Here is a 13,328-nt window from a genome sequence, read left to right on the forward strand (position 1 = left end):
TACTTAATAATTCCCTGTGCGGGTCGTATGCAGTTAAAATGCCAGAGAATGTAATACAAGCAACGCTTTCGACATTGTTGGATGAGCTCCAGACTTTTTGCGAGGTGTTTATGGATTCTTTGCACTGCTGAGGAATAAGCTGATGCAGAAACCGAGTGCCTATAGTTCTGGTATGTTTTCAAGGTTTTCATGTTTGGTGACTTGTGGTAAATTTAAAATAAATAAATAAATAAAAAGTGGAATTTTGTGGGTGGTACCGGAAATTTTCAGTGGGCGTAGTTATTGCAGTGTTGCTTAATGTTGTATAAAAGTACATTAATCAATCTTTGCCTTTCTGCTTTGACAGAAAAAGGAAAACCCACGCATTGATACGGTTCTGTTTGGGTAATCACCATTTCTAACAGTACAACGAGACTCGTCCGTTAATTCAGGAGGCAGAAAAAGAGAATAATCTGGCACCAAAAAACATGGATAATGTTTTGACAGTTGTTTCCTCCTTCGGTTTCTGGCTGCATATCAAATCACATACCAGAGCAATAAATACAACGAAATTATACACTGCCCTAAATGACCTATTACCTTCGCACTGGGGTTCTCAAAAGTTTTGGAGCCAAGGATCCAATGCTGATTTGGTTTCTAAACCTCATCCAACTATTGAGATATGTACAGTAATATTCTGGCTATTTCTAGATTGCATTAAGCCCAAGTACATTAGTTACTGTATAGTCTTACGGTATATTTTAAAGCTAGACGGCCTTTCAATTTTATAAAACCCGTGAAATTTAGTTCCGTCTGAAATGTGGTCATGTTTATTTCTATAATATCTCACAAAATATCAGGCTGTTCTGTTCTGTGGCTGGGAAGTTATTTAATTTGAGGGGATTAAAGCAAATAATGTGCATGAAATCGCGCAGTCAAGCAGACAGAGGAAGTCCGTGTGTGTGTGTGTGCGCATGCGCAGGTTTACCTTTGAGCGTGCACTGACAGTTCCATCATTCTGTCGCTAAACGAACAGCTGATCACACCAAGGTGCTCGCTGAGCGCCGATATTTATTAGTTTGGTCCTGCGTTTCCTTTCCTTCGTATAGAACATAACGTCTTTTCTTCTCGCTTTCTTTCCGTTACTGTAGTCGGTCTTTCACGTTTCATTCGCACACTCACGTCCTCCATTTTTCTCTCCTTTTTCAAATTTGTATCCCACAATGCCTTGCGTGAATGGGGAAAGCCCACTATGTGATGTAGGACGTAGTATCTTGAATTGCATCATGGTGAAGCAGGAAAAAATAGCGGAGAATTTAGAGCCACGTGGGGTTAAATTAATTCATTGTTCTATTTTTTTTTAAATTAACACAATTGGAAGTGTGTGATTCGAATCCAGTAGCTTTCAGTCCACTAAACAAACATAATTAGGTGTCGGGGAAAATTATTTTTATGACCTACAGTTGAAAAATCTGAAAGGCAGTCTAGCTTTAAGTGACCAGTCCAACAATACACTTTTAAAACAGTCACACACCTTCTGGTTATACGTCATGGCCCTGGAGTTCCCCAGACCCACTTTAAGAACCGATACCATCGGAGTGGTTTTACCTCACTATAAAGTACGGTAGTCTCCAATTTGGAACACAACCTTTAAATGCCACTTTATTGTGTCACATCACTGATGGTGTGAAAAAACAAAACAGAAGACAGAAACTGTATCTAAAATGGACGCTACAGCAGATAATATTATTATATTACAACAGGTGTTGTCTTTACCAAAGTATGGTCTATATTTTTAACTTACAGTACCAGAAAAAAAAATGTGAACACACCTTCTGATTCGATATTTTTCCTTTATTTTTATAAATTAAAAATCACTTCATGTCTTAAAGTAATGATGGATGTCGATTCTCTTGACTTAGTTTAACACTTCTTGATATTATATGGATTACGACAGTTGTGGATGGAATAGGGATATTTTATTATTTATATTTTTATTATTTACTTTTCACTGTTTGATCTCAAACGCATTAAGAAGGCGAGAAACTCGTCCACTAATTAACTTTTGACGAGGCACAGCTGTTAATTGAAAAGTATTCCAAGTGACTACCTCGTGAAGCTGGTTAAGACAATGCCAATAGTGTACAAAGTGTCATCAAGGTAAACGCTGGATATGCTGAAGAATCTAAAATATGAAAAATATTTTGTTGTTTTTTTTAACACTTATGCTTACTTCATAATTTCATATACGTTCCAGGTGTTGTTTCATAGTTTTGATGTCTTCAGTGTTGTTGAAAGTAGTCAAAATACAGAAAGACCTATGAATGAGTAGAGTAGGGGTGCACAAACTTTTGACTGGTACTGTAAAAATGTCTAAATATGGCATATTTAAAGGAGCCAGCCCACTCTTACGCAAAATCCTCTATACCCAAGTATCAAGTCACCATTTTCAATGCTAACAATAATATAAAAACAATCCACAATAATTCGGTAACGTTCTCGGCCATAGAGCTTAAATCGTAACATGAAACTGAAGATATTTCGTCAAAGCATCTATATTTTAAACTCTTTCAACTGATCCGTTCCATTTTCGTCTTGCAGCTACGAAGGGAAAAAAAAGATAATGCATATTTTGTTCAAAGCGTCCACATATAACACGTAGATAAAGGAAAGTTTGAGATGGGTTTCGAACACTGAATTTGTGGTTTTGCTGCACAGAGAGCTCACCGGTAGAAGTCATGTGCTTTCAAAACAAAAACAACCAATTGGATTCTGGGAAGGTTGAGCCAGCTCCTTGAAATCCTAAACATTTATGGGGTGGTGAGCTCCCGAGCATCCTCAAAACTGGCGCCTATGGTTATAAATACAGAGCTGCACTCTGTCTACAGCATAAACATGCCGAAAAAGTTATCAGCTGCATTATATAGACGAACCAAAGAGCCGTTATTGACATAAACAAAAACAGCATCGTCCTTATGCAGATGGAAGACCCCGCCCAGGTAGCTGCTCCTCATGGTGCCTTTTTGGACCAAGCTTGGACTGTGTCTTCGGTACGTAAGCAGCGGGATCTCCCCACCCATATAGAGTTGCGTGGTCTTTTTCACCGTCTGGATGAAAGAAGAGCCATCTGCACTGAAGCTAAGTTTGGCGTACACGTAGTAGAAGCCCTCTTTCTGAATGATCAGATTTCCATTGTTGTACTTGAGCTCGTAAATAGGACTTGCATCATCATTCCATTCCATGGCTCCACCCTTTTCAGGTTTCTTAGAACCAGCTTTAAAATAACAATAAAAACATAGTTAAAAATGTTCGAAAAGGTGAAATGCACAGTGAGAATTATAGAAAAAGGTGACGAGGTGTGCAGTGTGATGTGGAGAAGCTCATCCTGACCTGTCAGATGCGCGAGAGGTTTCGAAGGATGCAGGGTTCTATGTGGCTTTGACTTTGGCTTCTTGGTGACAGGATGCATGTCATATCGTTCCCCTGAAACACAGTTACACCAATGGGTGTTGGTATGATCATCTGAAATAGTACTGGATTTTGTCATAGAAATCTACAGATTACTTCCTGGTTTACCTCAGCTATACTGTGTCTACAGTAGGGCTGCGTACCTAAACGTAACATCAGGTACAGGTACCGGTACAGAGGTTTAGGTACAGGTCCAGACCTGTACCTGTACCTGAACAATTTGACAAATTCTTCTGAACTTCTTCAATAATGACAGAAACATTAATAAACTGTTGACAACTTGTCAGTATCTTTATTCAAAGAAAACCGAACATAACTAGGTTTCCTACCTCACTTCTCAGTCACACTATAGTTAACTTGGGACAAAAAGTCATAAGTTGTCTCACAGCGAGAAGTGACTACACAAGAGTACTACAGACTACGCGCAGTCCGCGGCCTTTAACTTACGCGGCAAAATTACACAAAGCATCAAAGGCTGCCAATGCCAGCAAAGGAAAAATGGCTGACCTGCTTTTGAGTCTTTTTGACCAATCAGAACGCTGGATCAGCCAAGCTCTCGCAATGTCTCATGAGACTGTGGCGAGAGGATCTCAAATCAAAGATGGCTCCGATTTCAAGTTTCAGCGCGGCATTTTACATCTTTTCCAGTGCTAAATTTTCGTCTTTGTGGTAGGATTTACGCATCTTCAGTCACAAAATAAGCAGATACTTGGTGTAAATTTATATCGGTACAGTACCGGTACTTCATGATCCGGTATTTTGGACCTGTACCGAATCGATTTTCACAGTACAGTACCGGTACACAGTACCGATACGCAGCCCTAGTCTACAGTGTAACTTTAGAGAGTCACAGACTGTATATTGCTATTAAAGGAAAGTTCTGGGATTGTTTTTTTGTTTGTTTGTTTGTTTGTTTGTTTGTTTGTTTGGGGTTTTTTTTAGGGTGATGGTCCTATTTTCCCATCACTTTGGGTTCAAATATTTTCTAGAAACAAAACTGATTGAACTTGGTCCAGTATTGAGTCAGAACACTCAATACTGTGGTGGCACGGTGGTGTAGTGATTATCACTGTTGCGTCACAGCAAGAAGGTTCTGGGTTCATTCCTTTTGAGGGCCTTTCTGTGCGGAGTTTGTGTGTTCTTTTCGTGAATGTGGGTTTTCCTCAAGGTGCTCCGGTTTCCCCCACAGTTCAAAGACATGCAGATTAGGTAAAATACCCAGACACTGGGGTTGCACAAACCACTGCAGACTTAGCACCGGTTCCACGTCTGGATAGATCATGGAGGGTGTCTGGTGTAAAAACCTACGCCAAATTAAATATGTGGAACAGATCTGTTGTGGGTGGCATGGTGGTGTAGTGGTTAGTGCTGTCGCCTCACAGCAAGAAGGTCCTGGGTTCAAGCCCCGGGGCCGGCGAGGGCCTTTCTGTGTGGAGTTTGCATGTTGTCCGCGTGGGTTTCCTCCGGGTGCTCCGGTTTCCCCCACAGTCCAAAGACATGCAGGTTAGGTTAACTGGTGACTCTAAATTGAGCGTAGGTGTGAATGTGAGTGTGAATGGTTGTCTGTGTCTATGTGTCAGCCCTGTGATGACCTGGCGACTTGTCCAGGGTGTACCCCGCCTTTCGCCCGTAGTCAGCTGGGATAGGCTCCAGCTTGCCTGCGACCCTGTAGAAGGATAAAGCGGCTAGAGATAATGAGATGAGATGAGATCTGTTGTGGTGACCACAAACAGGAGCAGCCAAAAGCAGAAGAAGATCGAGTTAGAACGCTATAACTGGCTAAAGCAAAATGGCGATACAGTGTAATCCTGCAGGGAAATCAAATCATCCATGTTAAAGTGAAACAGGTCGATGTGCTGGTTCGGAATTGTTTGCGCTGATTCCCAGTCCCATAGCTGGTATGAATCATCTTGTTTCAGTACATTTTATTTCCTAATGCGAGGCGTCCTAACCACGTCTGTTTACAAACCAGCCATTTCCGAAAAGTCACGTGAGGTCATGCGCGGGTCAGAGGTCACGACCGCAGAGCCAAAGCAAACATGGCGGATCACCCAGATTGAACAAAGACTCCTAAACTGAGACAAAAAAACGATGATTTTAAGGAAGTATCTGACATTGTCAGAGGCAAAACACGCCAGAAAAGAGAAAAACACAGCAAACAAGCCGAGTAAATATCGCTCACTTCTGTGTCAGAGGCCACCAATTCCGCCATGTTTGTTGCAACCTCGCTCATTATAATATTATAATGAGGATAAACTTCAGCCATTTCTGTACCCAAGTGTAAACATTAGTGCCTGGTGTTTTTCCAGCTCATTCTCCTTCATGGCCATGAGGTTCTGGTGAGCGGTGAGGAGTCCGGTTGAACCAGCAGGTAACATGATGAGTTACACCTGTGTCTAATTACTGGCTGTCTGTTAACGTGTCTTCCAGAGAGCCAGTAACGAGAGAGAGCGAGAGAGAGAGAGAGAGAGAGAACTGTGTTCCCCAGTGTTTGGCGTGTGTATGTGTGCGTTAGTCGTCACTGAAAAGTGAAATATAAAATAAATGCACCCGTTCTGAAGCTTGCCCCCAGTTCTTCTGTATCCCAACCATGGAAAGTCGTTACACATCCCTTTTGTTCTTCTTTCGGCTGTTCCTGGTAGGGGTTACCACAGCGGATCTGTTTCGCATATTTGATTTGGCAAAATCTTTTACACCAGATGCAACCCTCCCCGATCTGGCTTGTGGAACCCCAGTGGCTGGATATTTTACTGAATCTGTATGTCTTTGAACTATAGGGGAAACCAGAGAACCTAGAAGAAACCCACACAGACACGGGGAGAACATGCAAACTCCACACAGAAAGACCCCCATTGGTGATGAGGTTTGAACCCAGAACCTGCTTGCTGTGAGGCAACAGCGCTAACCACTACACCACCGCACCACCTGAAAGGATCCCTTTTGTGCACATCACAAAACAGCCCCATGTGATAATCAACTACAGGTCTGTTTATCAATTAAGTAAGATGTCTGAAATGACCTTTGCACGCGTGCAGGGACAGCATTTGCAGGTAGTTTGTTTCCGCACCAGGTAACAAGTCAAAAGTCAAAGTCCTTCCCATGCCAGGGGCTGGTCTTCCCAGGCAGTCTCCCATCCTAGTACTAACCAGGCCCTTAAGGTGCATTAGGAGGCGCCTATCTCCACTTCTATAGAGGATGTGCAGTCACGTGACTCGTCCGTGTTGACTCCGCCATATTGGACGGCTTCAGGATTGTTTACCTTGCGCGATAATTCGGAAAATAACCTTGCGCGAAAATTCGGAAAATAACCCATCTACATTGCGCGATAACTTGTCTAAGTTTGTTCAGCATCTTGAAGGTGACGTGAGGCAGCGTTACGTGGAAAAGTGTTCCAGGTTGGGGATTGCAGATCCGTACAACTTGCCGCAATCCTTGTTCAGGGAAATTCGGAGCTGCGGTGCCGGCGATTTGCCCGATCTGGCCTACCACGACATTTACAATTTTCTTGTTAATCGTGAATTGTGTTACACTGGCAAAGCCCTCAAAGCTTACAAGAGCCTGGAAGCTTATAAATATTTTGTTGCGGGATGGGTATCCCAACTATACCTCTGGAAGGTTCCGAAGAAGAATGTCTACTTGATAACCTCACGGGTAAGTAGCATTAAGACGTTTATCATAAAGAGACTATGCAGGACGTTTTATCATAAGAATGTTCGAAATCTAAACTCAGTTCCAGATAATGACAGGGTTGTAAATATGTATGTTTTTGTCTGAAAAAAATATCACAAATCACAGCTATCTTTATCTGTGCAGAATTATTATTCAATATCAGATATAAATGTATAGGGGTCACAGATATGTCCAGCTTCTATATTCAAACAAATTTAAAAAATATTTTCTTGCACCTCTATGTGCCTAAAATAGCATACATATTCTTTTTCAGTACTTTACACAATCTGATAGGAGGAACTTTATAAACAAGTTATGCATTTGTATACATATTTTATTATGAACATTAATATTACACGTCCATGTGAAAACCAGTTATATTTTTTTGATCACAACTTGGTGATGGGTGGTGCAGTATACTACAATTATACAGCAAGTTCTAACTAATATTTTGAAAAGACCCCAATGGTCCAATAAAGTGGGCAGTGACTAAAAACAGCGTCTCTCCTCGTCTGCGGGGAATCTATAAAATGACAGGCCCTCCTTTTGGCCCTGTCTATTGGTACAACCAAATGCTGAACAAGATATAACCATTCTCGAAAGATCTACTCCCACACACTTGATAATTAGAACGGGTTCGTCTAAGTTCTATGCGCGGCCATGCCGTCCAAGATGGCAGATAAACAAATATCAAGTGACCTCGTGACGTCACGTGCACGCTCTCTATAGCCTTCGGCCTCTCGCCTCTTCAGCTTGGGTTACAGTGGGGGGCTGGTCCTCTGGTAACCATGAAAGTTTCAGAATCAGAATTACTTTATTAATCCCTGGAGGGAAATTCAAAAATTTGATCTCCTACTCACATCTGTCTTACAGCGTGCCTTGCCAGACGGCAGTAGGTACCATTTTTATGATGGTCTTTGGTATAGAACTCACGATCTCCTGGTCAAGAGGCAGACATGCTAACCACTAGGCCAGCTCGCGATAGGTAACAAGTCATGATTTTTTTTTTTTTTTTTTAATTTTAGATGATGTCTGGTCTACCAAGTCTCTTCTTCTGTAGTTAACTCTGTTTGTTTGTTTGTTTATATCATGCCCTTGAAAAATCCTGCTATTATTACTGCAAGTGATCTTTAGTTTCCTGTTTCATTACTTCTTCCTGTATTTGATGTTTTCAGGTTTTGGCACCGTCTTTAATATGTTTTTAAAAAACTGAGCACAAACTGTGTCAGTGACAGGATGCGTTCTCTACCTTTTTGTGCTTCAATCTTTGGCTTATCAGGAATCTGCAAAAGAGAATAAAGTCATGGTTTAGATCATATCTCATAAGGATTCTGCAAATCTAGATTGCCACCGAGATGCAAATTTTTTGAAAGGTCACACAGATCTATTTTAAGTAATCATCAAACAGAAGAAAACTATATTCAGTATTGGAAAAATGCACATGCATAAAATGAACACAGCTACACAATAACCACAGCAGGTGGACCAGCCCACCCATAAGGCACCAGCATGCGGGTCTGAGCAAGGAAGTGAAAGAAAGCAAGCATGCCATGTGGTCTGTTTAAAGCAAACCTCGTGCATCTGCATAGTCTTGCTTGAAAGTGGTTAGGTCATGTTTAAGGTCTTACTTATATACAGGCTTATAATGGAACACAAATGACCACTGGAGGTAATTCAGAATGATCAGTGTCAGTTTGAACAGCACTGTGTGTGTTTCTCACATGTTTTTGTGAAAAAAGTACTTGAAAAACCAGTAACACAGAGAATTACTTTTTTATAGTAAGAGTATACACTCATCGGCCACTTTAATAGGAACTTGTTCTTGATTCTAAGATCCCTGTTCTTAGCTGCAGGAGTGGAACCCAATGTGTTCTTCTGTTCTGCTGTTGAATGCTGAGATGCTTTTCTCCTCGCCATGGTTGTCTCATCTCATCTCATTATCTCTAGCCGCTTTATCCTATTCTACAGGGTCGCAGGCAAGCTGGAGCCTATCCCAGCTGACTACAGGCGAAAGGCGGGGTACACCCTGGACAAGTCGCCAGGTCATCACAGGGCTGACACATAGACACAGACAACCATTCACACTCACATTCACACCTACGCTCAATTTAGAGTCACCAGTTAACCTAACCTGCATATCTTTGGACTGTGGGGGAAACCGGAGCACCCGGAGGAAACCCACGCGGACACGGGGAGAACATGCAAACTCCGCACAGAAAGGCCCTCGCCGGCCACAGGGCTCGAACCCGGACCTTCTTGCTGTGAGGCGACAGCGCTAACCACTACACCACCGTGCCACCCACCATGGTTGTAAAGAGTGATTATATGAGTTACTATATCCTTCATGGCCAAAAAAAAAAGCTCGAACCACCTCAAATCTGTCCATTTTCTTCTGACCTCTCTTATCAAGGCATTTGTTTTTTTCACCCACAGAACTGTCGCTCTCTCACTCACTCACTCACTCACTCGATATTTTTTGTTTTCTTGACCATTCTGTATACGGAGACTGTTGAAAACCCCAGGAGATCAGCAGGTTCTGAAATACTCAAATCAGCAGTCCAGCTGGTCCATCTCAAACCAACACCCACGCCACAGTGAAAGAAAGTCACACTTCACTGTGAGATCACAATTTTTCCCATTCTGATGTTTGAACATCGTGAACATTAAAGGAGAACTGAAGTCATGTTTAAACTTGCTTTATTTCTTAATTAACATGTTATTCAATGACGCTTTCGGTTTTAGTAACCTTATATCGTGACTCGTATTGGCAACTAATTGCGATTAAATATTATACTTATCGGCCTGTTCGGTTTTTAGCCATGTTGAATTTAGTCCGTTCGGTCCATGGCAGGCGTCGCTTATCCGCGCGATCTTCACGAGACTTGCGCGAGACTTCGAAACATGAAGTGTCAGCCAGGTGTCAGCGCCGCCATTTTGAAAACTGTTTTCCAAACGAAATATTGCACAAAAACGAGTTTAAATGACGATTACTGCCAACTTTTTTCAAACTTTCCTGATTGCTATCAAAACAAACAAAACTTCCGGCTTGATTACATCAGCATTCGAAAGAGGGCGTGCGCGTCTTTTGACAACGTTGGCAGATGTTGGTCACTTTGATTTCCGCTGTCCGTTTTACTTCCGTTCTACGATGTCTCGCACAGGTCTTAACGAATCTCGTTTACAACCATTGCTTTGACATATGGACTGATATATTACAGAGCATATTTCAAACACTCATAACTTGCTATAGCAGCGACAAAATACCGATCAAAAATGCATTCCGATATTTAATTAAATGAGATAAATAGAATTTTTTGTGACGGCGTAGCTCACTCCGGCCCCGTCTAGTCCAGAAGGAACGATCTAAAGTGGGCCACCTTGCACAATAAATGTTGTAAGCTATATACACTATATACAATATATATATAGAAGCGATATCCACCCTAGGAATACCGACCTATTTACCAGAAAGAATCCAAAACAGCGAGGAATTGACCAAGAAGAAGTGATTTTTGTTGAACTGCTCATTAAGGCTTAATTAGTCCATAACTTCATTAATAATTGTAATGAAGCAAATCTGGGTAGAAGTTACAGTATATGCACCCCTACCTTCATGAGAGAAAGAATCAAAATCGGTGAAGAATTGAGAGAGAAGAAGCGATTTGTGTGGAAACTGCTCATTAGGGATTGATTAATTACTCCATATCTTCGTTATTAATTGCAATTATGCAAATTTGGGTAGAAGCTATTCATATGCACCCCAGGTGGGCAGACCTACCTTCCTGCCAAAAAGAATATAAATCGGTAAAGAATTGAGACAGAAGAAATGATGTTCATGAAATGTGGACGACGCCAGACACCATTACAATGGAATTTAAGAGGAGAAAAAAGAAAAATCTCCAACGTGAGTGGGAAAAAAATCCCGTCACCATTCAATATTATTGTGTTATTCTAAAATCTAGTAGACGTAGCGACATTTGTGTACATGCTGGACTTCAAACCTCCGAGTCCAATGGAGCTCGACGACACAAATGCAATGAAATACTTTTACAAAGTCTTCCACCCAGATGTGCTGATATACGGTACTGTCGAGATGATGCAACGATATATTCTTCTTACTGCATCTACACACGTGTCTACACTACCGTTCAAAAGTTTGGGGTCACCCAGACAATTTTGTGTTTTCCATGAAAAGTCACACTTTTATTTACCACCATAAGTTGTAAAATGAATAGAAAATATAGTCAAGACATTTTTCTGGCCATTTTGAGCATTTAATCGACCCCACAAATGTGATGCTCCAGAAACTCAATCTGCTCAAAGGAAGGTCCGTTTTATAGCTTCTCTAAAGAGCTCCACTGTCTTCAGCTGTGCTAACATGATTGTACAAGGGTTTTCTAATCATCCATTAGCCTTCTGAGGCAATGAGCAAACACATTGTACCATTAGAACACTGGAGTGAGAGTTGCTGGAAATGGGCCTCTATACACCTATGGAGATATTGCACCAAAAACCACACATTTGCAGCTAGAATAGTCATTTACCACATTAGCAATGTATAGAGTGGATTTCTGATTAGTTTAAAGTGATCTTCATTGAAAAGAACAGTGCTTTTCTTTCAAAAATAAGGACATTTCAAAGTGACCCCAAACTTTTGAACGGTAGTGTATGTATGGATAAATTTCTGCTGAGCAGCTTTCATCTGACCCTATTTTCAAACCAAATAAAGACTACACCTCAGACAGGTTTCGGTTGCTGTAGGTCAGTCCTGGTGTGTGTTTTACAGGAAGCTACAGCTCGTCTGTGGGGGGCTTCGAGTAAGAGGAGGAGTCTGATCGAGCCATCTGATTTTTAAACTATTTTTTAACTATCATGATATTGATATGTGATTTGGATAAATAATACGACATGTTAACCTTGATATGAAAAGCCGAGGTTCGTTATGTGCAGGAGTGACGTTTTAATCAGAAAACAAATGAACCCTTGATAATAAAACGATCATAATGCAAGCTCAAGAATATTTAAAAGCGTTTTAATATGAGAGTTAATTGTCCCGTCGTCTTTCTAAACACAGTGGCATAAAATTAACGATAATAGTTACTGTTAATGAACTAGTCACTCATGTAGTGCATATATATATATATATATATATATATATATATATATATATATATATATATATAGTCACTTCCTTTAGAAACTGATGCAAAAGAATATATGAAAAGAAATATAGGAAATAAAATATAAATATGAAAACAGGAAGAGAAATATATGAAATATAAAGTTAGGAATACATACCACAGCTTCATATGCTGTAACTCACTCATTACACAATTAAAACCTGCAGTTATTTAATCCAGCTACCGTGAGTAATATGTTTCAGGACTGTGTGTAATAAGGAAAGTGGATCACAATTCAAAACCACACCATTGATTAAAAATAGAAAACTATGCTGCAAAACAGAAAGCAAAGATAAAGACATGATGCCCGTTAAAGTGTGAGAAAGTTCAGCAGACATGAGTTCCTGAAAGTAAGAATGAGTAGAAGGAGCCGTGATGGACAGCACGCCAGCATTTTCACTTACAGAGGTTGTGTTAGTCTTGTGGAGTTTGTAGATGAAATAACCTTCCACTAACAAGCCAAGCAAAGCCAGACACACCAGCACCAAGAGTGTGTTCTGGATCAGGCATTTCCTCCGGTTCTGGATTCGTGTTTGTCCTGGTTTGGGGGGCAGCGGTGGTGGGAACTTGGTACCGCTGTCCACCACAAACACCGAGGGATACGAAGCATGACCATCAGCCATGCCCATGGAGTCCTGAAGGTTAAAATTTCTGTGAAGCACAGGTGACAGAAGATCCTCTAGACAAGATAAGATGCTGAGGAATGGCTGAGGAGGCAGAGTCGCAGATAACGCCCACTGTGGCACACACTCTCGCTCACACACACACACGCACACATATATATATATATATATATATACCTCTGTATACACACTGAGAGAGACACACAGCGTGTACGCGCTCTCACATTAAGGTGGGTGGATGGTTGCAACACAATGAGTGTAAAGACAAAAAGGCCCAATTCGATAATTGGGCAATAAAAAAAAGAGTAATATCCATTTCTGAAAATAAAAATAAAAGTTTTGGTTTCTGTTCTCATTTTGCAAACTGTTCAATTTCAGTATGAGGAAATTATATCAAAGGTGTGATGAC

At 41.0% G+C, this 13,328-nt stretch overlaps 1 protein-coding gene across 1 annotated transcript; it reads right to left on the reverse strand.

Annotated features, from left to right (window-relative positions):
• Positions 1–1,614: 1,614 nt before the first annotated feature.
• On the reverse strand, positions 1,615–13,066 carry tnfsf14 (TNF superfamily member 14). The gene is made up of 4 exons (XM_060942478.1): positions 12,701–13,066; positions 8,366–8,399; positions 3,370–3,462; positions 1,615–3,253 (listed from the first exon to the last, which is right to left on the reverse strand). Exons 1-4 carry the CDS (start codon positions 12,923–12,925, stop codon positions 2,862–2,864), a joined length of 744 nt encoding a protein of 247 aa, XP_060798461.1. The 5' UTR covers positions 12,926–13,066; the 3' UTR covers positions 1,615–2,861.
• Positions 13,067–13,328: the final 262 nt, after the last annotated feature.

Source organism: Neoarius graeffei, chromosome 16, assembly GCF_027579695.1.
Source record: "Neoarius graeffei isolate fNeoGra1 chromosome 16, fNeoGra1.pri, whole genome shotgun sequence".
NCBI classification, from domain to species: domain Eukaryota; kingdom Metazoa; phylum Chordata; class Actinopteri; order Siluriformes; family Ariidae; genus Neoarius; species Neoarius graeffei.

Excerpts from the sequence above, each read along its gene's own strand:
- tnfsf14 (XM_060942478.1), bottom strand. The coding sequence starts at position 12,925 with ATGGGCATGGCTGATGGTCATGCTTCGTATCCCTCGGTGTTTGTGGTG. Across the intron at positions 8,400-12,700 it reads ACAAGACTAACACAACCTCT|ATTCCTGATAAGCCAAAGAT; the intron begins GTAAGTGAAAAT and ends TCTCTTTTGCAG. Across the intron at positions 3,254-3,369 it reads ACCTCTCGCGCATCTGACAG|CTGGTTCTAAGAAACCTGAA; the intron begins GTCAGGATGAGC and ends GTTATTTTAAAG.